This window comes from Triturus cristatus, chromosome 12 (assembly GCF_964204655.1).
Source record: "Triturus cristatus chromosome 12, aTriCri1.1, whole genome shotgun sequence".
Lineage (NCBI taxonomy): Eukaryota > Metazoa > Chordata > Amphibia > Caudata > Salamandridae > Triturus > Triturus cristatus.
Window position 1 is genome coordinate 770871717 of NC_140595.1, and position 26803 is coordinate 770898519.

A 26803-nucleotide genomic window follows, 5' to 3' on the forward strand; every position below is an offset into this window, starting at 1 on the left:
AAGACTCTGTTGGTTCTATGATGTCCTCCTGGCACAAACGCTTTATCTCTACTTCAAGGTCTTCCCTAACACTGAACGGGACACCCCTTAATTTGTGTTTAACAGGTAGAGATCCTTCTTTGACAATGATTCGGTGCTTGAACCCCCGGATAGTTCCTAACTCCTTTGAAAAAATAGTAGGAAAAAGTTGCTCCCATTTGACATTGCCATCAAAACCACCATCAGAAACTGTTAAAACTTGCACTCTACAACCTGGCTTAAGGATCATTCCAAATAACCCCTGGTGAAACCATCCTAAGATATTTAGTCCCTTGACAGCAACATAAATCTTGCCCTTGATCACCCTACCATCAAATTGAAGTTCATCCTCGAAATACCCCAACAGTTCTATCTTACGACCCTCATAAGATACCGGCGAGCGATCGGGGGGTAGCAAACTCCTATTTCCCCAAGTTTCTTCAAACAGTTCCTTGGTTATCATTGTTATCCTAGCCCCAGAGTCTACAAGTAAATTTAGTACTTTGTCCCCCACCAGAATTTCAACAATTGGATCGATACAGTCTGTCTCATCAGAAATCTTTAAAACATGATCAGGACTATCTAGAACAACACCAATTGTTTCTGAATCTGACTCACAGTCTGACTCTAGCACACATGCAACGGACCTTTTTTGCTCATTGAATTTCTTCTTAAAACAAACTTTGGCAAAATGTCCTGTTTTTTTGCAATAACTGCATATAACATTCATCCCTGGGCATCTAGTCCCCTTCTGATGTTGTTTGTTACCACATCTGTTGCACATATTTTTGGAGTCATGTGAGGGATACATATTTTTCTTTGAAATGGATCTCTTAGACTCATTATCTTTGACCTCTGGTTTGGAGTCAATACGCTTGAATTTTGAACTTGACGAGATCACATTCACCGGGTCTGGAAGCTTGTCTTCCAATTCTTTTAAAGATATTTGAGAAGTTTCAATACTTTTAGCTATCTTTATAGTTTCATCTAAATCAGGATTCGAGAGAGAAAGAAGTTTTTGTCTTATTTGTTTGTCACTGCAGTGACAGACAAACTGATCTCTGATCAGTTGCTCTAAAAATGTCTCAAACTGACATTCAGAAGCAAGTTTTCTTAGCGCAGAAACATACATGTCAACATCTTCTCCATCTTTTTGTTGCCTCTTGAAAAATTTATGTCGCAGCACCATCAGGCTGGGTTGTTTGTGAAACCTTGTCCTAAGTTTCATCACTGCGTCTTGAAATACATCTATGTCTTCACCTGGAGTATGAACGATCTCAGGAAGATGTTTGAAAATAGACCTCCCCTCAAAACCAAGAGAATGAAGAAGTAAAAATCTTTTACGTTCATCGCCGAATCTGGATGCTCCAATGGCACCCAAATAAGTTTGAAAAGCATCAAACCACAGTTCCCACCTAACTGGTGGATCCCCCGCTGATTCTAGAAAAGCAGGAGGCGGAGTGACTGATTGCATATCGGTAGTGAAAGACAAATGATGAACACAGAAAGATGATCAAACAGTTTTGATTAAAAAAAATGAAAAGAGCAGAAAAACAACACCCAAAATACGAAATTATTCACAATAACGTCAAATCTGGGTTTGTATGAAGATAACTGGAAAAATGTGCTTCAAAAAACAACACAATGTGTATGACAAAAAAAAGAAAGAGAGTCTGGGAGGAAAAAAAACAATTAAAAAAAAAAAATGTCTGTGTGCAGATCACAGGAAGAATCTGCTTCTTTTTATTTGAAACTAAAAAAACATGACTGTGTGCAGATCACAGGAGTAATCTGCTGATTTTGTAGACAACATCACAGAATCCATGGATATATGTATGTGTGTGTGGATCACAGAAGCAATCCACTGAAGAAACGATATTAGCTGTAACACTGTACACTCGAGTGCAGCGTGTAGAAGGTTAATCACTCGTGTGGTGATTGTTGCTAGGTAACGAGAACAGCAGGACTGGCAGATAGCTTGGACGTGTTGCCGGTTCGCGCATGCGTAGTAAGAGTTAGATCAGAACTACCTTCGCGCATGCGCGGCAAAAAACGAGAAATAATCTCCAAAACGTCCGGAACAGACACAGAGTCAAAAAGAAGATACACCGCGGTACGACAACAGCGGAAAGAAGATCGATCTTCCTCTGGTCGGGTAAGTTCGTGTTTTCACGAAAAACGGTTGCCAGTCTGTATTTAAAACAAAATTAGACACCCTTACCTTGTGGCCACGTAAGGGTGTTTGTTTTTTTAGAAGCGGTGAATCGCTGGTTGTCTCGAGGTAGAAACCGCTCGCACCCAGCTCAAATTGGTTGTCTTTCTTTAGTTTGTCCAGACGAGGCTGAAACACTCGCGTAGGTTCGAAGGAACAGCTGTGAAGACCGGAAATCGTCGCCAATCAAATTGTAGTAATCACCTCAGGAGTCGGGTCCTTTTAGCAGGTTTATTACTGGTCATCACAGCAGAGGCAACATAAGACATCCACCTTCAACAATAAAACGTCTCTGCATACATTTGAAAAGCCTGGAATCCTCTGACTCCATCACCCAGCAACCCCCATGAACATTCCTAAACCCTGCCACGCAGGCTAACACTCTAAACCTACCCACAGGGCATAACAAAGACATTTGTGCCTGTGCGGTGATCCTACAACTTACCCACACAGAACTGTCAGGAAAATGTGACTTTGTAAGTAAATTTGAGGTATACGGGGGATTCTGAGTAAGAAAACACTGGGGGATCCATGCACGCCACACTGCCAGCCAAGAGTCAGTACACACACACCACCATCCACACACACCACCAGCCAAGTGACATCCATGCACACTGCCAGCCAAGTGCCATCCACACACACCGCCCACCAAGCGCCATCCATGCACACCGCCAGCCAGAGGGATAACTTTGGAAACCACCCAATAAATAATGTGTTCAATGGACATTTTCTACCAATGAGTTGTACTTTCATCAAAAGAACAAAATTGCAAATAATTTATTCATAAGCTTGAATGCATGATGAATGACTGAAGTTAAATATATTGCTCAAGTCATCTTTTCATATTGATGTCTAATGTTTAGACCTCTCTTAAATTTACTACCATAAATAATAAATACATAATTTTGTATTTTTCTATAATTCAGTGTCACTACCTTTTATTTTTGTATCATTTAGCATTTGTTGAGATCTTTATTCAGTTGAAGTTGCCCTAGTTTATTTACAGTATGTATTTCCCTGTCTAGGTGAACTTCACAATAGTTTTACAGGGGGCCCCTTGTCTTTGCACTGCCAGCCAGGTGCCATCCATGTACACCGCCTGCCAAATGCTATCAATGCACACAGTCAGCCAAGCAATATCCATGCACACCGCCAACCAAGCACCATCCCCGCACACCGCCAGCCAAGCAGGGCAGGACTGGGAACAGGAACCAGCCCTGGCAGATTGCAGCTCGAACGGCCCAGGAGGTATGGGGCGTGCTAGTAAAAAGCAGCGCTCCTGCTTGTGTTACTGGGGCCTGATATTGCAGCACTGCCAAAAAACCGGCCCCCAGTGACAAAACCACCCCCACGGCCAGAAAACCAGCCCGCACCCCTCCTGCACACTGGGAAAACACCCGTCCGGACCTGCAGCCAAGTGCCATCCATGAACACAGCCAGCCAAGCACCAGTCCACGCACACCACCAGGCAAGTGCCAATCTACACACAATCAATCAATCAATCAGGGGGTTTAAAGAGCGCTACTCACCCGTGAGGGTCTCAAGGCGCAGGGGGTTTTGCAGCTCCGGATCAGTCGAAAAGCCAGGTCTTGAGGCTCTTCCTGAAAGTGTGCAGAGTAGGGGAGCATCTGATGCTGACTGGGAGTTTGTTCCAGGCTTTGGCTGTGATGTAGGAGAAAGCCCATCCACCCACTCTGATTCTGCGGATGCACAGGGTTTCTGCCAGGGTGAGGTCGGCGGAGCAGAGGTTCCTTATGGGTACGTGGAAGGAGACTTTTGTTGAGGCATTTGGGTCCGCAGTTGTGAAGGGATTTGTAGGCGTGGGTGAGTAGTTTGAAGGTTACTCTCTTTTCAACGGGGAGCCAGTAGAGGTCTCACAGGTGTTGGGTGATGTGCTCATGTAGTGGGATGCCGAGGACGAGTCTGGCTGCCGTGTTCTGAATGGTCTGGAGTTTGCGTAGTAGGGATTTGTTGATTGCTGCGTAGAGGGCATTTCCGTAGTCCAGTCTGCTTTTTATGAGTGCGTGGGTGACGGTCTTTCTGGCTTTGGGGGGATTCACTTGAAGGTCTTGCGGAGGATGCGGAGGGTGTTGAAGCAGGTGGAGGCAACGGCGTTGATCTGTCGGGTCAAGGTGAGGGAGGAATCGAGTATGATGCTGACGTTTCGGGCGTGGTCTGTGGGGTTTGGGGGTTGTCCAGTGCATAGGGCCACCAGGAGTTGTCCCACGCGGAGGTGGAGGGTCCGAGAACTAGGGCTTCTGTCTTCTCTGAGTTGAGTTTCAGATAGCTGCTGCTCATCAGGCTGCGATGTCTTTCCTTCTTGGAAACCGAGTCTGGTGGTTTCTGGGTCCTTCATGAGGGAGAGGATGAGCTGGGTGTCGTCGGCGTAGGATACAATGCTGAGTCTGTGCTGTCTGACGATGGTGGCGAGGGGGGCCATATAGAGGTTGAAGAGCGTGGGACTGAGCGATGATCCTTGTGATACACCGCAGTTGATCTCTGTGGGTTCGGAGAGGAAAGGAGGGAGTCTGATCCTTTGGGTTCTGCCGGCGAGGAAGGAGCACAGCCAGTCGAGAGCGGTTTCCTGAATACCGGCGTCGTGGAGTCTGGCTGCGAGAGTGCAGTGGGAGATGGTGCCAAAAGCTACGTAGAGGTTGAGTAGGATGAGGGCTGTGGTGTGGCCTTGGTCGAGGTGATGTCGTCAGTGGCGGCGAGGAGGGCAGTTTTGGTGCTGTGGTTGCGGAGGAACCCGGATTGGGAGGGGTCGAGGATGAAGTTCTCTTCAATGAAGTATGTCAGCTGGGTGTTGACGATCTTCTCGGTGACTTTGGCTGTAAAGGGAGGAAGAGAGATGGGTTGGTAGTTTTTCAGGTCCGTCGGGTCTGCCAAGGGTTTCTCGAGGAGGGGCTGCACGTTTCCAGTCATCAGGGAAGGGGCCGGATTCGAAGGTGGCGTTGAAGGTGAGTCGTAGCTGGGGAGTAATGGCGGCGACAGCTCTGCGGAAAGGGTCCATGAGGGCTCCTGAGTGGGTGTTCTTCATGGTAGTGGTAGTATCTTCGGTAGTGCCCGGGGTCCAGGCGGTGATGGTGGGCTGGCTATCATTGCTTGAGGGACGGGTGGTTTCTGGAGTCTGCTCACTGAAGTTATCATAGAGGGCTTTGATTTTCAGGTGGAAGTAGGAGCTGAGCTTGTTACAGAGGTCTTGGGAGGGAGTGACGTTTGTGGCGTCACTGTGGGGCTTGGTGAATTGCTGGATGATGTTGAAGAGCTCCTTAGAGTTGCTGGAGTTGGTGAGGATTTTGTTCCGGATGAAAGTCTTCTTTGTTGATCTTATGCGTTGGTGGTAGTCTGTCATGGTGTTCTTGTAGATGGTCAGGTCTACCGTGGTTTTGCTTTTTGTCCATCGTTTTTCGAGAAGTCTACAGGAGCGTCTGGCATCTCGGAGGTCGGTTGTGAACCTGCTGGCCTTCAGGGGGCGCTATCTGCCGGTGGTACGGAGGGGTGCAAGCTTGTCTGCGCAGTTAGTGATTCACTGGTGTAGCTCCTTGGCTGCAGAGCTGGCGTTGGTCGAGGCGGGAGGGGGTCGCGGTTGAGGGTGGAGTTGATGTGCTCCTCTGTGACCTTGTTCCAGTTCCTTCATGGAAGGCGAGGAGTGGGTTTGGGAGCAGTGGCGGTGTTGAAAGTGAAGTGTACACAGTGATGGTCCATCCAGGGGGGCTGCATAGTGTGGTTGAAACGGATGTTGTTCCCACCTGCAAAGATGAGGTCTAGGGTGTGTCCTGCCTTTTGGGAAGGGGTGTTGATGAGCCGTTGCAGTCCGATGTTGGCGAGGTTGTCCAGGGGGTGGTGGAGTTGGGGTCGCTGAGGTTGTCGATTTGGAAGTTCAGGTCTCCGATGAGTATGTAGTCCATGGAGGTGATGGCATGGGTGTGGCGATTGAAGTGCAGGGGCCGGGGGGTCTGTAGGCGAGGGTGCCGCGAAGAGTGGTCTGGTCCTGGAAGTGAAGGTGTTCGGTGGTGGTGGAGAAGTCGCTCGTGGTGGAGGGTCGGAAAGCTCTTGTGTGCGATGGCGAGTCCTCCTCCTGGGCGGTTGTGGCAGTCCTTCCTCTGTATCTTATAGCTGCCGGGAATGGCAGTGGCGATGTCAGGGCTGGAGGAGGCATTGGTCCAGGTTTCACTGAAGAAGGCGACTTCTGGCGAGAGGGTGTTGAGGAGGTCCCAGATCTCTAAGGCATGTCTGTGCAGTGAGCGCAAGCTGAGGAGGATGCACTTCATGGCTTTGGTGGTGTTGGTGTCCGGCGTGGGGACGGGGGCCATGGCAGTGGGGAGGGTGGCGAAGGTTCGGTGGCAGTGGCAGTCGGAGAACTGCCCGTGGGTGGTGTCATCAACCGCGAATCCACAAACACCATCAGCCAAGTGCAGGTCCACACACACCGCCAGTAAAATGCCAGCCAAAGGTCACTACACGCAAAACATCAGCCAAACTCCAGTTTATACACACACAAACTCTCCCTGGTTTCTAGTGCATTCCTGCCCCCGCCTGCGTGCAGATGAGAATAAAAATATCACTGAAACAGCCAAAATGTGTGCCTAAAAAAAAGGAGCGACCCTTGCCTATGGGGTTTCTCACTGGCATGCCCATAAACATATCCATGGTGTCTAGTGGGCTTTTTGCCCACGTGGGGAGAAGATAGGGGGCTATTGCCCCGATCTGCCTTTCAGGGGGCAGAAAGCCTTTTTTGGGGGTGGGGGCATTAGTATGCCCATTCTTGGCAGCCCCCACGACTACGTATAAAAATAAATCCCTGGTGCCTAGTGGGTTTTATGCCCCCCGGGTGGGCAGATTAGGGACTATTGCCCCCATCTGCCTCCCGGGGAGGCAGAAAGGCTGTGGCAATTTCTTGGGAGGGGTGGGGGCATTGGCTTGCCGATTTTGGGCAGCCCCCACCCCTACATATATAAAAAAAAATCCCAATTGCCTAGTAGGCTTTCTGCCCTCCCCGTGGGGCAGATCAGGGGCTATTGCCCCATCTGCCTCAGGGGAGGGCAGAAAGACTGTGGAACTTGTTTAGGGGGGGCAATGGCATGCCCATTTTAGGCAGCCCCCACTGCTATACATATAAAATAAAAATTCCCTGGTGCCTAATGAGCTTTCTGCCGTTCCTGCGGGGCAGAAAAGGGTGCTATTGCCCCATATGCCTCCGGTGGGGGCAGAAAGACTGTGGAATTTTGCGGGGGGCATTGGCATGCCCATCTCGGGCAGGCCCAACCCCTAAGTAAAATAAGACAAATAATCCCTGGCACCTAGTGGGCTTTCTGCACCCGGGGGGGGGCAGATTGGGGGCTACTGCCCACATACGCCACCTAGGGGGGGCAGAAAGACTGGAATTTTGCTGGGGGAGCATTTTCATGCCCATCTTGGGAAGCCACCAGCCTTAAATCAAATTTAAATAAAGTCCCTGGCTTCTAGCGGGGGTGGAGCAGATTGGGGGCTACTGCCCCAACTGCTCCCCAGGGGGAGGCAGAATGAGTGATTTTTTCCAAAATATTTTGGGGGGCGCAAAGGCCCTTGCCCAAGGGACCACACCTCCCTCCCTGGTGCCTAGTAGGTGGATCCATGCTTGAGCATCACCCTCCTGGGGCGATCCCCAAGCAGGGATCCTCTAGGGGTACCACTGGAAAGGGGGGATTCTCCTCTTTCCAATGATACCTCCCCTGAATTTCTACGTGCTCAGGGAGCAGAGAAAGCCCCCTGAGCATGAAGAAAGTGAAACTGAAATGAGCCAATCAGCTCATTTCAGTTTTGGTTTCTGTGCAATGACGTCAGCGCAACGTGCTCGCAGATCGTCATTGCACAGAAACCAAAGAACCAGACTCAGGAGCTGGGGAATTCCTTCCCTAGCTCCCAAGGCTGTTGGGGGGAAAAGGGAATCCCACTGATGCTCGCACCAGAGGGATTCTCTGTGCCGTGTGGTCAGGCGGCCGGGTGACGTCCGACGCACATGAGCACTGGGGTTAAACACCAAGCATGATTTCACAGATTTTACGTGAAACGGTGCTGAGATATTTTCTAACTGTTTATTCTGAAAGGTTCAGCAATTATCAGATACATTATATAAATTAAGAACAGAATGCGAAAAGATTTAGGGGAACTGTGTGCAAGAGACTCAAGACAGGGGCCATTTAGAACAGTGTTATCTTTCTGTGCCCGAGGCTTCTCGGAGGCACACTCAAAGTTCGAAGGGTTTACTGGCCTGCCTACCAACGCTGATGAGAAGAACAGTCACTGCTATTTTACTGTAAATTGGTTCTATTGTTCAAAAGAGGCATGCAGGTGTAATCCATCTTTAAAACTCAAATTAGGTCCCTTCTTTGTTAGCCAAAGAGATGAGGGTAGGGTGGGGAGATACTAATAAATAGAAATGTTTATGGTATCATAAATATGTTAAAATACTATTTATTTACTCTCTTGGTAAATATCATTCCTGCTATTTGTGTGATTGATTATTATAAAAATTACTATTCATACTGGATGCAATAGAATTAATGATGAATCTTTAAAATATATCCTCAGTTTCATATTGGTCTTGATTGTGCGCATCTCACTGAAATGCTCAGTGTGTTGCAAGGTGGTTGCAGTCCAACTGACTTTCTGTCTCAGGTTGGCATATTGACAAAGTCTTTATTGTCAGGATATCTAGAAAGCCTATTTCTGGTGTATGCCTTGAAGAACCTAGAAAACATATTAGTTTGAACCTTGCCGTCTTTGGTGGGGATGCCATTACCTTGCACACTTGATTTAAATTAGGAAAAAATAGTCAACTGATGAAAAACAAAGCAGTGATCTAGATACGCATTTGAAGGCACAGAAATAAAGGAACTGACAGAGACTTACAAAAATGGTGCTTAAATACAGCTCCACTCTGTCAATTCTGGAGAGGGCCAAGGCGGAACCATAATACACCACACAGCACTGTGTAGGAGCACTGCTGTGAAAACGTCTGGATCTAGTGTAGCACCTGAGGAATCTGTGGTCAGAAGTATTCATCAGAAAATTAGGATCTCCAGAGTCGGGCTCTTCGAAAGACTGGATCACCTGGGGCCCAGACTATTCTAACTGACTGTCAGGCATGACCAAGGCTTAGATCCACGCAGGCTGAAGGGCATCCGTAAGAGCTTCATTAAACAATAACAACAGCCCTGAAAAAGGAAGCCATGGTTGAAGTAGCTCAATGTGATTTCCTTAATTTCTACAGTCAGTAACTGAGATTCAAGTGTCTTATCTGCACTCTGAAATACCATAGCAAATGAAGTGTTTTCTTCCCAGGTAGCGGGTGTAGCTCCGTTTCAGGAGACATGTCTAGCCCACTGGCATTTGGTAAATCTAGATAAAATAAATCCTCAGTGTAGTGAAGGTGATGGAACCTGTTTCCTTTCTCAGCATCAGTATCTCAGGTAGAGTCAGAACCAAAAATAATCTGAATCCTCTACTGATACAGTTGTCGGGGAACAGAAACTGGATCGGAATAAGGTTGTATAACCATCGTTTGTGCCTTTGTGCATTCATAGAGCGACATAGGTCTGGATCACATTGACGTTGGTTAAGGGTCTAAGATAGGCATTGTGATCGGCTTCTCAAATCACGCTGGTGGAGTCGGTACAGAAGGAACTGGCAGGAACTTTGCTGCTAGAGTCAAAGTCAGCACCGGAGTGTGTGTGGGCCCAGCAATTGACCCCATATAGGCAGTTGGTATCAGGGGAGGACCAGCCTCCTGGAGTCTGACTAAAGGCACTTGTGGCTCCATGGGGTCCGAAGGCACGGTAGAGGAAGCCAGAAGCACCATAAAGATCTACAGCAAAACCCACAGATGTTTTAAGGCATAGGTTAAGTGTGTTCTGGCCCAGGGCCCCTACTTTAAAGAAGCCCACTCATTAAACTTTCAGGACAGCGTCCACACTGTCTAAAGTTAAGAAATAACCAGTTGGTTTACTTACTTTTTTTTGCCAGCACAGGCACCATATTTACTAATATATGGCACATTCCTGCTCTCACTCTGTGCGTGCCAAAGAGAAACTGCTTGCTCTAATGTTGGGCACAGATGTAAGCTAGCCAAAGAAGAGAGTTGTCAATGATACAACCAGAGTCGTTGAGTGCGTAAATGAGCTGAAAGTGGATAATAAATTCAGAGTTGTGCTGAGCAGGGGCCCCCAATTGTTGTTTGGCCCAGGGCCCCCAAAATCCTTAAGATGTCCATGGCACAGCCTCCTTAAAGGTTGTTATATGCTGAGGAGACGATGGTGGCCAGGGAGATTTGGGGCACGATGGGAAACTGCGGGATTGATTCAGAAGCAAAGGACATTGGAGAGGTACTATCTATATCTTGATGCCCTTGCACCTTATCACTAGACGTTGAGTGAAAGGATGGGGTTAAGTACCACTTGGCTGTCTTGTGCTTATGTCTGAACCAAGACTTGGGGGAATATTTAAAATGAGAAGTTGAATTTTTGGAGGGAATGTGGCCTAAAATTTTGGACTGCAGCTGAGCCTGTACTTACAGTGGGACCTAGCTATGACCACAATACCTTCTTCTGCTCAGTGACATAGGTTTTGCCTCCCGGTGCATGACAGCACTAAATGCCCACAGCCCATGCAGGGTAAATACACCTTATGTGAGTCTGTGACAGACATCTGTTTCCTGGAGACACAGCACAGTTTGAATCCAGTAGTTTTTGGTGAGGACATCATTCCCTAGCACTTTGGTAAACTGATGAAGTTGGAAGTGGAGCTACAGATTTGCGTCGAAGGGTGCGGAAAGAAAATAACTGAAGCAATTGTGCTGGTGTGTTGCTTCTACATGCTCCAATATGTCACTTCTGGAGTGGTTTGGAGTTACTGCAGAGCCACACTGCACCACCTGTCAGCTCACTGAACCATTGCTAAAGAACTCTCCAGATCAAGGCTGGCACCTGGGGACATTCAAACCTGCAGCTATAACTATCCTTCAGAAAAGAACCATCAAATCAACTCATCCAAAGGGATAGCTGTGAGCATCTTACAAGGCCCGCTAAAGGGATTGCCATCAACTGCATCGTCTTTTCTTTCATTACCTCAAACCATATACTCGTAATAAAATGTACTGCAGTCAACATTCCTTGTCCTCATTAACACAGCGACTGAAGGTCTCCCAGCATAGAACACTCTAGAGTACCGTCACTCTAATTAGTGTCAATATTTCAAGTGGATTCATGAAATGTCCAACACTGGCGAAAAGAACTTTGACTTAATGTGACAGCCTAGAGTTTCTACAGTATCACAGTGCATAAACAGATTTGTGATTGTTACAACTATACATCGTACCAGCTCAAGTAATAGATATTACAGCTCTCCATAAGTCCTATAACTGCTGATCTGAAGGTGTTGCAATTCATTATCTTACCTTGGACTGGTTGTTTTTCAGCCGGTGTGCTTCATCCACTACCAAACATGCCCAACGGATGGAACCAAGAGCTGCTTGGTCTATGGTGATCAGCTCATAGGATGTCAGGAGCACATGGAACTTTATCTGTGCTTCTCTCTGGCAAAGATAAACAAGATAATAATATGCACCTTCAGTAGCTCTGGGACTAAACCTGAGATCATTCAAATATTAGCACCCTAAGAAATCATGTATTTATTTTAACTGGAGCTTACATACTGCATTTCAATTATTTAAGAAAGTCAAAGGAACATGAACACACATTACACATTTTGTCAAAAATCTGAACCATATTTTAATTATGTTCAGCTATGTCTGAATTAAGAAAGAATATTTGGCTCAGGTTTATGCTGTGTGAGCCTGAGGTAACAGGTAAATTCCAGAGTGATGGATGTGACAACTGTTCAAAAGCCCATAAAATAAAAATATCCAATCTAAGAAAAGAACTTTCTGATAAATCAGTTTTACAGAAATGCTTGACTGTAAGCTCAAAAAACAAAAAATGCAGAAACCGGTTCTATTTACCTTGGGTGTACATGGTGTAGACTAGCTAAGCATGAGCTTGAAGATTGAGTTACTGAGCTTCAAAGACAGCTATCAACAACTATGAAGACTATGCAGTGCTTTGTATTCCAGTCCGTTGTAGTTGCTTCCGAGATGGGTGACAAAAATGGGTACTTAGGTGTAGTCCTAGATCTGGATCGTAGGACTCTTCACTCAAGTCACAAACCTGACTGAACAATACAAGTATGCAGGGGGTTTACTTGTGATCTCAATTAATTATGGTGTAGGACTAGAAGTAACCAACCAATAGTGTCTTCATTGTGGCTGCCGCACAAATATTTGCCAATGGGATGTTTCTCAACCAGTTGTACTGGCTGCTTTTCCCCTGGTGGAATGCACTTTGGGTTGGCCTGGAAGCGTAATGTTTGCCAACTGATAACAGACAGTAATGCATTTAATAACCAAACATGAGATTGATTGTTTAGAAATGATTAAGCCAATATATATCTGGTCATAAATTTTAAAAAGCTGGACTGATTTTCTTAATGTTACTTCTTATCAAGGTTAAAACACAAAACCTTCCTGATCACTACAGAATGTAGCAGCACTCTGTCGGACTACCAGGATTATTGATGAAAATTAGCAGGGTGATAGATTGATTTAAATGGAATTCCAAAACTAAACTTAGGTTAAAAAAGAAGGGAAGAGTTCTAATTACTACCCTTTTCTGAATAAAATGTAATAGGTCTCAACAGCTTAATGACGGTGTAACTCAGTAATTCTACATGCTGAAGGATAGCAACTAAAAGACAGTAATTGATGGCAGTTGCTGCAATGAAGCCTTATGCATGGGTTCAAAAGGAGGAATAATCAATTTAGAGAGCACTAAGTTCAGTTTCCATGCAGATGAAGGAGATCATATAAGAGCAAAAACGTTCATTAAGCCTCACAGGGAATCTTTAATACTGGAACCCTGAATAATGACATTTGTTAATGTCCTTTTCTGTATCGCTGCTAGGCAGACTTAAGCTGAAGAATATTCCAGCTTTGCTTTAGCGAGGTAAAATGAGTATGAGCAAATGAGCTCTTCTTGATAGGAGATACAGGAATGACCCAACTGCTGACACCATTAAGTAGAATTGTTTCCATTTGAAAGCATAAGAAGCTTTCTTGTTGGTCTTTTTAATATCTTAAAAATCTCGTAGCATGATTGAGGTAGATTTAAATGTCCATACTATCTGATCTCAGGATCCATGTTGTAAAAAGAAAAGACATCAGGTATGGGTGGACTATCAAAAACTCTTAATACAACATGATACAATCAGTATTTCAAATATATAAACAAAAAGGCCAATACACAGACATTTCAGTCCTAAATATGAATTGTCTTTTGTATTTTTAAACTGTATTTATGAAATTTTTGTCTACTTCTGAATGATGACTTTTATTCTCATATTGTTTTACCTTGTGCTGTGTTATGTACTTTGTAAAATTATTTTTATTACTATATTGTCTAAGCCTGCCTTGTGTTAAGTACTTTGTAAAGTTATTTGATGATGATGATGACATTGCAGAAACAGATTGTAATAAAAAAAATGTGTGCTTTTCACTATCTACATTCAACCCAAATTACAAACATTTCAGTTTATCAATCCATTTGGTCTCATATTGTCTTAAATTGTGATTTCTGTATTCCCCTCTTCTTTCCAAAGCGACTTATTTAATACCAAGAAATCTTGTAAGGCTAATTTCTTGACAGTTGTGTTGGGACTAGAAATGACTTTCAACGGTCTATGAAACATCCTTGATGTATAATGCTCGCAGATGTTCTCTTCAATGGATTTTTAATAATCTTTTTGTACATTTTACTATATATACAAAAACAATGTATACACAATATATTTGGTTTATGCTAAAAGTAGTAATGGAGTAGGTCTTATCATTCACCAAATCTAGAAATTCTACAAATATATCCATGACAAATTTGCAACATGTGCATGCACCACATTTATAAAATTCTGGCAGAAAACTTGTTAGCCAGCTAGCCTTAGTCATTTTTTTATGTCTAATAGTATCACTAGAACTCAACAATTTCTGCAATGAGTTTTCTTTTCTAAATATAATTTGTGATGTACAAGAGATCAATTGTTTTAGATATGAGTCCAAGTGAAGTAGTTTCCAATACGTTTGTAATATATGGGTGAGTTTCTTACTTTTCATAGAGAAGCTTTTTATAAATCTCATGATAGTTCAGCAATTTTGTTAGTCCCAGCTTTCTCAGTTAACAATATATGTCTACAACCTTTTCAGCTTTTGTTTTAGACTCTAAAAGTAGCTTTTCAAGGAATCGTCTCTTTATAAAAATTATTAAAGGTGTTTATACTCTGGAAAAAAAATCAGGTTTGAGTGGAATAGCTGGCCCCATAATCTGGTTAATAGGTTTAGTTTGCAAAGAGGTCAGCTTTGTGGTTATATAGAAGAAAGTCTGGAAATTGCCATTTCTATCAGGTGGAAGAACTCAGAACGTTAACAATATGAATGGTCTCAGAAATGTAACTAGTACACGTACAAAATAATTGTATCAACAACTGTGCAATGTAAGATATAAAGTTCAATTCCACTTCAATTCATGCATATCAATTGGAACTTATTTTTTCTTCCAGACAAATAGTTTAAATCCATTTGATGCTTTTTTATAAAAGTTATAAAAGTTAGAACGTCTAGTACAAAATGCTCAAAACATTTATGTTCTGCAAATAGGTGAGAGCATAAGAGCAGTGCAAAGGCTTCCTTTTGTTTCAAACTGACAAGGTTCCTTACTTTGAAATTTTAAGCCAGAATCAATCCAGTGAAATCTGCAACTCGAGGAAACAGCTGACACATTTTTTGATCTTTGAAGGAAATATTTCAAGACTTTAAAATACTAAACTGCATATTTAGAGAAAGATTCTTGGAAAGAATCAGCCAAGAGAGGGCTACCTAACACAATTTCAAAGATGTAAAGAAAATAATATTGTGCAAGACTACATGGAGAAAGAAATCAGTGACCTTAATAACAAGATGAGTAAAGAGAAATGCAACTACATAATCAGGTTTATAAGGTCACCTGCAACAAGCAAGTGAATGTACCAATTTCCAATGAATACCCAATGAAGTGGTAGGATAGAAGTATTACAATGAATCATCATTAATAGAAGACCAAACAAAAACCCTCGAACTCAAGAGATAAGTTGATGGCAGATGTACATATAGTGGTAATCATACCAAATATATTACGTTGCAAGCGTGACGCACAAGTTACTACTTGTGTAACGATATATCTGTAAGAGACATTAGTTAGTGATAGATTCCTTACCTTAGAATATACCCAGGCGTCAGACTGGATCCGGAAAGCTTTCGTCAGCAGTACCCCTGCGCGTCGATAGGCGTCATCGTATGGCTCCGCGTGCGTCGCTGGGGTCGTATTCGCCGAGATAACATCCCTGGAGCTACTTAGACGCACCCACGCGCGCTAACGTCAGTTCTGTACACAACTTTCTGCGACAGGAACGCAGAGCCATGTAAGATACTGACCACTGGTGCATAGAAACTAGGGCCCGAAATGATGACCTTAATCCTAGAAATCAGTTTGCAGAACGGGGAGGATGGGTGGGGCGGTAAGGAATCTATCACTAACTAATGTCTCTTACAGATATATCGTTACACAAGTAGTAACTTGTGCATCTGAAAGAGACACGTTAGTGATAGATTCCTTACCTTAGAATAGATACCCCAGCAATACCAACCACGGTGGTGGGTCTGCGAACAAGATTACACCAGAAAGTCACGGAGAAGAGAACAGCCAAAGAAGCCGTCTCTCCGGACCTGACTGTCAAGGCAATAATGCTTTGTAAAAGTGTGCAGCGAAGCCCACGTGGCAGCCTGACAGATGTCCTGCAGGGGGACACCGCATCCCAATGCAGTAGTAGCTGCTGTCGCCCTGGTAGAATGGGCATGCAGCCCCACCGGAGGTTCCTTTTTAGCCATAGAATAACAGGCCTTGATACACAAAACGACCCAGCGGGAGATAGTCCTCTTGTGAACAGTCCGTCCTTTCTTGGCGCCTGCGTAGCCAACAAAGAGCTGGTCATCCACCCGGAATGCTTGTGTGTGATTCAGGTAAAAGGAGAGCGCACGTTTTGGGTCCAGACGGTGGAGCCTCTCTTCCTCTCTGGAAGGGTGCGGAGGCAGAAAGAAAGTGAGCAAAGTGATAGTCTGCCCAATCTGGAAGGCAGCGACAACCTTTGGCAAGAAGGAAGAACGAGTACGAAGCACAACCTTGTCTGGATGAACCGACAGAAAAAGAGGCTTACAAGAAAGAGCCTGAAGCTCACTCACTCTCCTGGCAGAGGTGATAGCCACCAGGAAGGCAGTTTTCAAAGTCAAAAGACATAAAGGACAATTGTGAAGTGGCTCAAAGGGAGCGCACCTAAGATAAGTCAAAACAAGATTCAAGTCCCACTGAGGCATTATGAAAGGAACAGCAGGAAACATATGCGTAATGCCTTTTAAGAAGCTCTGTACAACAGGGGACTTGAAAAGAGAAGGCTGATCTTGAAGCCTCAGAAAGGCTGAAAATGCCAAAAGGTAGCCCTTGATAGTGCCCAGAGCAGAACCCTGCCGGGCCAGAGAAAGAAGGAACAAAAAGGCCTCAGTAAGAGGGCCAAAAAGGGGGTCCACAGTCTTGGCTGTGCACCATGCCACAAATTTGTTCCACCTGCAGGCGTATACCAATTTAGTGGAGGGATGCCTGGCTGCCAGTATGACATCAAAGACATCGGGAGGCAAGTCAAATGGAATCAGCTGTCGCCGCTCAATCTCCACGCATGTAGGTGGAGGCTGGACAGGTTCGGGCGGAGAACCGTCCCCAGCTGCTGCGACAGAAGATCCTCCTGCAGAGGCAGTCGGATCGGGGGATCCAGGTTCATACTAAGTAGCTTGGGATACCAAACTCTTCGAGCCCAGTCCGGAGCCACAAGGATGACTTGGGCCCAGTCATGCCTGATTTTCTTCAGCACTCTGGGTAGAAGAGGTATAGGCAGAAAGGCATAAAACAAACCGCAGCTCCACTTGCGACGAAAAGCGTCGACGAGAGAGTGCCGCCTTGGAAATTCCAACGTGCAGAACTGCGGACATTGCGAGTTCTCTTCTGTGGCGAATAGATCTAACCAAGGCTCTCCCCACTGTTGAAAGAGACCTTGCGCCACCTCCAAGTGAAGACACCATTCTTGATCCATCAGACACCGGCAGCTGAGTTCGTCCACCCTGGCGTTCAAAGAACCCCCCAGGTGTTGAACCGTCAAGGAAATGCTGTGACGTTCCAGCCATGTCCAGAGGCGTAGAGCCTCCTGACAAAGGGTCCACGACCCCACCCCGCCCTGTTTGTTGCAATACAACATGGCGGTGGTGTTGTCCGTGAACACCTGCACTACCTTCCCCCTGACAGAGGGAAGGAATGCCTTCAGTGCAAGAAGGATTGCCCAAAGCTCCGGAAAGTTGATATGGAGCCGGGACTCCGCCGGAGACCAGAGGCCTCTGATCTCCGCCTCTCCCATGTGGCCACCCCATCCCAGGAGGGACGCATCCGTCACCACAGTGTGCTCCGGTTGGCGAAGGGAGAAGGATCTGTGTAAGAAACTGGCTCTATATATACTGCACCAAAGGGAGGTACAGGGTGTATAGAGTCCAAGTGTAGGAACCTGGGTTCACCAGGCCCTAAGGGCGGTAACGTGGCGCGAGCCGGTCAGGCAATCAGAGGGCTATGTGTTAAGCAACCATACACCACACGCTTCTCATGGACTAGAGTCACACACAATAAGGGACGCCACACCGTTTAAATTATGCAAATACTTCAAGTTTATCCAAGTATAGCTGGTCAGTTGCAGTTCAGGAAATAACAAGGTAATACATGAATCATAATACCATCGTTCAGTACATGCGACACTCTTGGTGATATCTAGGCAGTGCCTAACCTCGTTCATGTACCCACGCCCGCGGGTTAAATGCGGGAGATTCTAGCGCTGTGCGCGCTTATGTAAAGTCTTTCCCTGAACAGGCCGTCTAACACAGCGCACTACTTGTAAGGGGGAACATTGGGGTCATCAACATGGCGCCCGTCGAACTGAGCGCTCCTCGTGACCACTGGCCCCTAGTACTGTGAAGCAAGGCATATAAAACACAGCGCTACGCGCAATCAGTTGCATATGGAAACGTTCGCGTAGAACAGTTATCACAACGCGTTACTCGTAATCAGTTGCATATCATTAATTTCGAGCAGAGCATATAACACAGTGCGCTACTCGCATTCCTTGGCATGTAATTTACTTTCGAGCAGAGCATATAACACAGTGCGCTACTCGCATTCCTTGGCAGGTAATTAATTTCGAGCAGAGCATATAACACAGTGTGCTACTCGCATTCCTTGGCATGTAATTTACTTTCGAGCAGAGCATATAACACAGTGCGCTACTCGCATTCCTTGGCATGTAATTTACTTTCGAGCAGAGCATATAACACAGTGCGCTACTCGCATTCCTTGGCATGTAATCTACTTTCGAGCAGAGCATATAACACAGTGGGTTACTCGCAGTCCCGGTCTCTCCGGCTGGGGAAGCAGGGTCGGTGGCGTGAAGCGCCACACGAGGGTAATGTCAGTCAGTTCTTTGGGCGGCTTCCAGCGGGGAGGGTGACCGGACTTGAGGAGTGGGTCCCTATGCTCCGGTGCAGTTCACAGAGCACCGCGCTCAGTATTACCAAAGGGGGGACACGGACAGGATCCCTCGGCGGGGTCTCTCCGTCGCGCAGGCAGGGGAGGGGACTCCCACGGAGGGGACAACCCGGGCCAAGTGCGGTGTGGTTTCCAGACCAGCAGGGGGCGCACCAGGGGGGATCTCGGCCTCCGGGCTTACCTCCGTCTCGGCGTCAGCAGGCGTCCGTCCTCACGACGTTGGGGGAACTCGGCCCCGACCTTGCGCACCTCCTCACACGGCTGCGACGGCAGCGACGGGGCCCCGGGCTTCGCCTGGGCCTCGCGACACAGCAGGGCACTTTTCCAGGCCTCCAGGCCGCGGCGGTGAGCGCGCTGGCTTCGTCGTCGCAGGGGGGGGGATCAAATTAAGGATGGGGTAAAGTGCTCAGCGGAGCACGCTGCCGGGGGTCCCAGACCAGGGCAGGGAGCGCGGGGGTCACAGCGCTAGTACCTGGTCGATCCCCGGTGGCTTGGCAATCGGTTTAGCAATTAGTTCAATAGGTTAGCTTGGACACGCAGTCTCAGCTCTGGCATTCAAGGCTTACAGCTCGCTCTTGTCATGCAGTCTCAGTTCTTAAAGTTAGGTTTCAGTTCTCAGTTGACAGATGAAGTCTTTTGGCGCAGATGTATCTGGCGCCCTTAAGGGGTTCTGTTACAGGGGTAGGAATGGAGAGGGCGACTAGGTCCTTCCTAGTCAGGCTGGCAGAGAGTCTCTGGGTCCTCCTACTACTGGGCAAGATCAGTGGGATTCACAGGGCACCTCACTCACTTAAGAGGCAGTACCTAAATCCTGTCACTCTCAGAGGCATAAGTCCCTGGTTAGGCCCTACCGCCTACACTCCTGGTGGATTCTTCCAGCTCTGCTTCACCCCAATGGCCAACTCACCACAAAAGTTTCCCTCCCACTCTTAAGCCTCACCAAATTACCACCCAGTCTAGATGAGTCTAAGACCGCAGAACACTGCAACAACATGGCAGATTTTTTCCTGCAAAAAATTATTACCATTTATGAATCTTTCCCTGCTCCTCCCAGCACCCCCTCTATCGCAAGCCATTCTGACCTGAACTCCACCCCCACCTTGGACCACTTCGCTCTTCTTAACCTCTCGACTCTTGAGTCCTTGGCAAAAAAAGTCAAATCCGGGTCTCCGGGGGACCCAGCCCCGCCAGACATCATTATGTCAGCCTCGGCTATCACCCTGCCCGTCATCATGGACCTCCTTAACTCCTCCATTATTACTGGCGTAGTCCCGCCACAATGGAAACAAGCCATGGTCCGAGCACTATTAAAGAAGCCCACTTTGGATCCCTCGAACCTCAGTAACTACCGGCCAATCTCTCTCCTTCCCTGGCTTGGTAAAATCCTAGAGAGACACATCAACAGCCAGTTGATCAAATATCTCGAAAACCACCAGCTTTTTGATCCTACTCAAACGGGCTTCAGACCAAGACATGGCACCGAAACCGCGCTCCTCATGGTCACCGAGGAATCCAGAAACATTCTGGATCAGGGAGGATCAGTGGCAGTGATCCTCCTTGACTTAAGCGCGGCTTTCGACACGGTCAGCCATGACACTCTGCTGGACCGCATGGCAAACATCGGCATAAAGGACAAAGCCTTGTCTTGGTTTGAATCCTTCTTACAGGACAGATCCTTTCGGGTATTTGATGGAACTTCCTCCTCTACCAGCAGACCATCAAAATGTGGAGTCCCGCAGGGCTCCTCATTGAGCCCGGCGCTCTTCAACATATATATGAGGCCACTGGCTGAAATTGTTCGTCAGTATGGAATTAAGATCATTTCATATGCTGACGACACTCAGCTAGTGGTCTCACTGGCACAGGAAGTTAACCAGACCTCAAAAGGAGGGCTGAGGAAATGCCTAGAGGAAGTCAAGGACTGGATGTCCTCCTCCTCATTAAAAATGAATGGAGACAAGACAGAGCTTATGCTCCTGGGCCCTGCCAACCCTAACTCCCTCAGCACTCTATGGCCACCCTGCCTGGGCACCCCTCCGGCCCCAAAGGACAGCATTAAGAGCCTTGGGGTGTGGCTAGACAGATCTCTGTCCTTCGGCACCCAATCCACTAAACTGGCAGCCACCTGCTTCGGCCTCCTCAGAGTGCTAAGGAAGGTACTCCATCTTCTACCGATGGAGGCAAAACAAGTAGCCATTCAGGGCCTTATCCAGTCACGACTGGATTATAACAACGCCCTCTACCTCGCCGCCCCTGAGTACACGATACGGAGATTACAGACGGTGCAGAACTGTGCCGCGCGCACTTTGCTTCAGATCCCTCGACGTCAATCAGTCAAAAATGGACTGAAAAAACTGCATTGGCTACCCATTCCCCAAAGAATACAATTCAAAGCCTTATGCATTGCGCACCAGGCGTTCTGGAAAACGGGTCCTCTCATCACTCGCAACCTAGTGTCACACTACCTCCCCACTAGGAATTTGCGATCCAACCAGACCTTCACGGCCACAATTCCCAAAATAAAAAAGTCCAGAACTGGCGGTAGGACTTTCACCTACAGCGCTTCCAAGCTATGGAACACCCTACCCCCCCACTTAAGGAAAAATTCCAATCTCACCTCATTCAGGAAACAGCTAAAAACATTCCTCTTCACTGCTGCCCAATAACACCGGGCTACCTCCTCTTGTTCTGTTGGTTTCTTAGCGCTTGGACGCCCCCGGGCAGCAATCGCGCTCTACAAATCGACATACAAATACAAATACAAAATACAAGTAGCCCTAGGTCAGGTGACCTCTAGCCAAGGCGGCAAAAGTAAAACCCCACCTCCCTTCTAGAAGGTTCCAGCTTCTTCCAGGAGCTTCCCCACTCTAACTATGGGACAAAAAGGCGGGCTGGTATCGCAACATTGTTGTGGGTCCCAGCCAGCTCCTGGCAGCTAGGGTGCTACTATGAAAAACGACCACCCTGCAGTAGCAGGGGTATGTGGCAGCCATCTTGGGAGAAGTAAGCACCTGCACCTTAACACTGCAAAAACGAAAAAAATGAGGGAAAAAGGGCCAAGTCCAACACCAAGAGTCTCCAGAGGTTTGGCAGAGGTTAAAGTTAGATAGAACCTTACTCTCGAAAGTGGTAGCTTGGTCGAGCAGTAAGGCAGTATCAGAGGACAGTGTAAAGCATTTGATGTACACACTCAGTCAGCAAATGGGCTCACACACTCAAGAACTGAAATCTAGGCCAATTGTTTTGTATAAAAAAATATACTGTTGTTTTATTTCTAGAACCAAGCAAGCCTGGTACAGGTAAGCATGTAACTACTTTGCAGAAGTAATTGACTTGTTTGAACACAGTTCAGAATTGCAGTATAACTGGCCGGGCAAGTGATCCCAGTTGCCTGCGATGCGACCTTTCACAGGGGGACTTTTACCATACCATCTGGGACTGCCCCGTCATCCACACATACTGGGTACAAATAATGGGAGAGTTGAGTAAGGTGCTTGAGCGTACACTTCCCCTAGAACCTAAATTTGTGCTGCTGGGAATATCCCACGACGTTGATTTGAGTCGTCCACAACTTATTTTTGCATTATTGGCGCTAGTGGTGGCGAAAAGGGATGTGGCTCGCGCATGGGGGGCGGCGCCACCCCCACAGCTGGATGAATGGAGACGGGGAATGGACCTCTACATGGCAGCAGAAAGGGTTACGTATGCAGCGAGAGGGTGTCCCCGGAAGTTCCGTAAGGTGTGGGAGAAATGGAGGAGATATCATGGCCTGGATGGGGGGTTGGACCCTCAATAGTGAAGGGTGGGCATCCTCGAATTTTACTGCAGTTGGGGACGGAGTGCTATGGGACATGTGTAACAGTCAATGGGGGAGGACAGGCGGAGAGGGGGGAGACTCCCAAATATGTCACTGGTTCTAGAGCTGACTTTTTGGTGGATTTATGTCATGGAACAGATGCTATGGAAGGCAGGTGGGGGAGAGAGAGGGGATTTGGGTGTGAGTGTGACCATCTGTAACACGTTGGTTGTTTGGTTGAAAATGCAAAACAAAATATAAAAAAAAATTTAAAAAAAGAATTGCAGTATAACTGGTACTGGTTTTGATTACAGGTTTAAGAAAGCAGATTGCAACACATTGCAGGTATAGTACATTCAACTGAATGGGCTAAGTAGCATGCAGTTAATTACTTTTCAGATTACTTTTCTAACCACAGGTCCTGGATCCTAGATTCAGCCCTGGGACATTTCCTGAAAACAGGTGAGTAAATGCGTTTTGGTTACAGATATGATTTTTAAGGAATATTATTGTATTTCAAAAGTTGACACTGAAACCTTTTCATTATCCTATGGGAGGAAATTGACTTAGCAGGTAAGTTAGGTTATCGTTACTTTGTCTTACTCAGTGCTGGATCCTGGATTCAGCACTGGGACATTTCCTGAAAACAGTGGAGAAAATGCGTTTTGGTTAATCGGCTGATTTTTAAGGAATATTTGCAGTTTTCAAAAGTCAACACAGAAACTTTTTGAGAGAAAAAGAGTCAATGTTATCCTATGAGGAAAAATGAGTTATCGGTTTCAAGGTAAGTAATCGGTCTTTTGAGTTGGAGTTTGGGGGTTAGACTCAGGGGTCTCCCAGGGTCAGTGATGCACTGTTGTTGCACCTTCAGCGGCACTCGGGCGGCCGGGTGCAGAGTGTTGAGGCCCAATATTATCCTTTGGGGGATAGGGGAACTCCGGCTGGTGGCAGCTGGCAAGCAGGCCACAGGGTTGTGGGAGCAAAGCTCCTAGGGTTAAGCTCAGGACACGTTGGGGACCAAGTTAGCACCAAAGGGACACCCTCAGTGGTGCTAGGGCAGCCGGGTGCAGGGTGCAGTTTTGAGGTCGGGTGCCCTGTTGAATTCAATGAAGATTCTCAAGGACAAAGAAACACTGCAGGCTCGGGGACGAAGATCTTCCAGGAGTGACCATCACTTTGAGGGGTAAGTTGGGATGTAGAGGGGTGGTTAGGCACCACTGGGTTGGGCACACAAGGCCATGGGGCGTCGGGTGCAGGGGTGCCTTTAGACATCGGATTTTCTTACCCGCTCTAGTCGCGGTAGGGGGGGTCTCCTGGATTGAGGCTGCAGGTGTCGTCTGGAGGCTGGAGGTAGGTCAGGGGTCGGCGGATCTCAGGTCAGGATCGCCGGGGGACCTCCTCATTGTGTTTGTTCACTCAAACACGGGCCAGGCTCGGCGGGTGCAGAGTGTGCTGGATTAGTGGGTCCTGGCTGGCAGCAGAAGCTGTAGTTCAAACATGTTCGGTGTTCACGGGAGAAACAGCTTGGAAAGTGAATGCAGGCAGGTCCTCCAGGGTTTTTGAGGTTGCTGGACGCTGGACACACCGGGGTTTTGCAGGAGCGGGTTCGAGGGTAGACAGGCCTGTAGGGCTGGGGCCAAGTCAGTAGGCGTCGTCCTCTTGTTAGCTCTGCACGGCTTCTCGTCCTTCTTCTTCTTCTTCTTTTCTTGTGGTTGCTGGATCTGAGGAAAGAAGGTTCAGGGTGCCCCTAAATACTAAATTTAGGGGCGTTACAGGTAGGTAAAGGGCAGGGACCAATGGGTCCCTTCCCTGAGGTGGGTATACCCCCTATCCTGCCACTCTCCAGTGGGAGGGGGGCAGGAGCCTGTCGCTGGTTGGCTGGGTCCCACCATCCTCAAGATGGCGGGGACTCGAAGTTGTGCTTCACCTCGCCTCCCCACCTTAGGGGTGGAGTTGGCAGAGGTGGGCACACCTCTCTTCCTCACTTTGTTTTTCCCGCCGGGTCTCTGCCCAAAGTGGGGAGTAAAACCAGTGGGAACCAGTTGCTGAGTATAGCAAGTGGTCTGGAGAAGCTCACAAAGGCATGCCTTTGAAGCTTCCCCTTCGTGAACCCTGCCCATCCTGGAGAGGAGGCTTGGCACCTCGTCACAGGATGTGCATTGTTTCAGGCCCCCGAGAGCAGCAAGCTCTCGTCCCAGGGGTCCAAAAACATGTCTGGTGGCGGAAGCATGAGCAGTCAGGTCACTGGGAGTTGGTCGAGTTTCAGGGGGCATCTCTAAGATGCCCTCTGTCGTGCATTTTACATTAAATCCCACACTGGCATCAGTGTGGGTTTAATTTGCTGAGAAGTTTGATACCAAACTTCCCAGTCTTCAGTGCAGCCATTATGGTGCTGTGGAGTTCGTAATGACAACCTCCCAGCACCATATACTCTTAATGACAGCACTGCACTTACAGGGCCCAGGAATGGACCTGGGCACTGTAGGGGTACAGGGCTCATGCACCTGTACCCTCACCACTGGCATAAGGCACCCAGCTAGAGGAGTGACTGATGTATGCCAGGGCAGTGGTTTGTGGGCATGGCACGCATCTTTGTTTGGTTCTGCACCCAGACACTCAGCTTGCAAAGGCAGTGTGTGTGTGTCAGGGTACAGGGCCTCTAAGGGTGGCACAATAAGTGCTGCAGCCCTTAGGGGCCTTCTCTGGTCACAGTGCCCTGGGCACCTATGGTACCATTTACCAGAGGCTGACATGTGGCCAGAGATGCCAATTGGGTTTAGGCTTTAATGCAGTTTTAGGGAAGGAACACAGGCCCTGGGTACCCGATTGGCAGGAGCCCAGGGCACTCTCAGTCAAAGTACATCAGCAATTCAGCAAAAAGTGGGGGCATACCATGCAAGAAAGAGGGCACTTTCTCACAATCTGCCACTGACCCAATGCTGATTCGTGAGCCACCACTGCAATTGTTGTGCACTGCCCTCCGAGATCTGGACGTAGTCGAACAGGTTCCCCTGATGCTGCGCCCACTGGAACTTCAGGTCCCACTGCAGAGCCCGCATGTGCAACCTGGCATGGTTGGTCAGCAGGATGCAGGAGGCCATGAGTCCCAGCAGCCTCAAGGTCGTCTTGACCGAAACCCAGGACAAGGGCTGAAAGATCGGAATCATGGCCCGAATGTCCTAGACTCGCTGTTTGGGAGGATAATCCCGAAACTACGCCGTGTCCAGAACCGCTCCGATGAAGAGAAGCTTCTGGGAGGGAATCAGGTGCGACTTTGGCACGTTGATGGAAAACCCCAGCAAATGCAGGAGGTTGGCCGTAGTCCGGAGGTGGGTGACTACTGTGTGGGTTGAGCCCGCCTTGAACAACCAGTCATCGAGATAGGGGAAGACTGAAACTCCTGATCTGCGCAGATGAGCTGCGACCACCGGCATCACTTTGTGAACACCCAAGGGGTGCTGGTAAGGTCAAAGGGGAGCACGGTGAACTGAAAATGCTCCTGGCCCCCCGTGAATCGCAGGTAACGCCGATGGGCCGGCAGGACGGGAATATGAAAATAAGCGTCCTGCAGGTCCAGTGCCACCATCCAGTCTTGTGGGTCGAGAGCAGACAAGACCTGAGCATTTTGAACCTCTCCTTCCGGAGGAAGCGATTACGCTCTGAAGGTCTAAGATGGGACGTAGACCCTTGTCCTTCTTTGGAAACAAGAAGTAGTGGGAGTAACAACCACGACCTACTTTAGGCGTCGGAACGCGCTCGATGGCTCCCTTGGCCGAGAGGGCCGTAACTTCCTGCTGGAGAAGTGCCAAATGATCCCCTGACATGCGGTGGAACTGCGGTGGCATGGCTGGGGGGGTAGACTCGAAGGAGAGGGGGTAGCCCCGTCGAACAATCTCCAGAACCAACCTGTCTGATGTAATGGTGCGCCAGTGGGGGAGGTGATGACGAATCCTGCCCCCCACTGGCGTCTAGTGGGCCTGAAACACTGGACTAGGAAGGTGTGGAGGCACGGGCAGCAGGGGTGTTGGTGGA

The 26803-nt window shown here is 47.6% G+C and overlaps 1 protein-coding gene across 7 annotated transcripts in view; it reads right to left on the reverse strand.

Moving 5' to 3' along the window:
• CHD3 (chromodomain helicase DNA binding protein 3) overlaps positions 1 to 26803 on the reverse strand; it is a 1560957-nt gene that overhangs the window by 818736 nt on the left and 715418 nt on the right. For all 7 annotated transcript variants that reach the window (XM_085639027.1, XM_085639025.1, XM_085639026.1 and 4 more), the window contains exon 16: positions 11667 to 11804. In XM_085639027.1, the coding sequence (XP_085495153.1) occupies positions 11667 to 11804 (138 nt within the window). The remainder of the gene's footprint in view (positions 1 to 11666; positions 11805 to 26803) is intronic.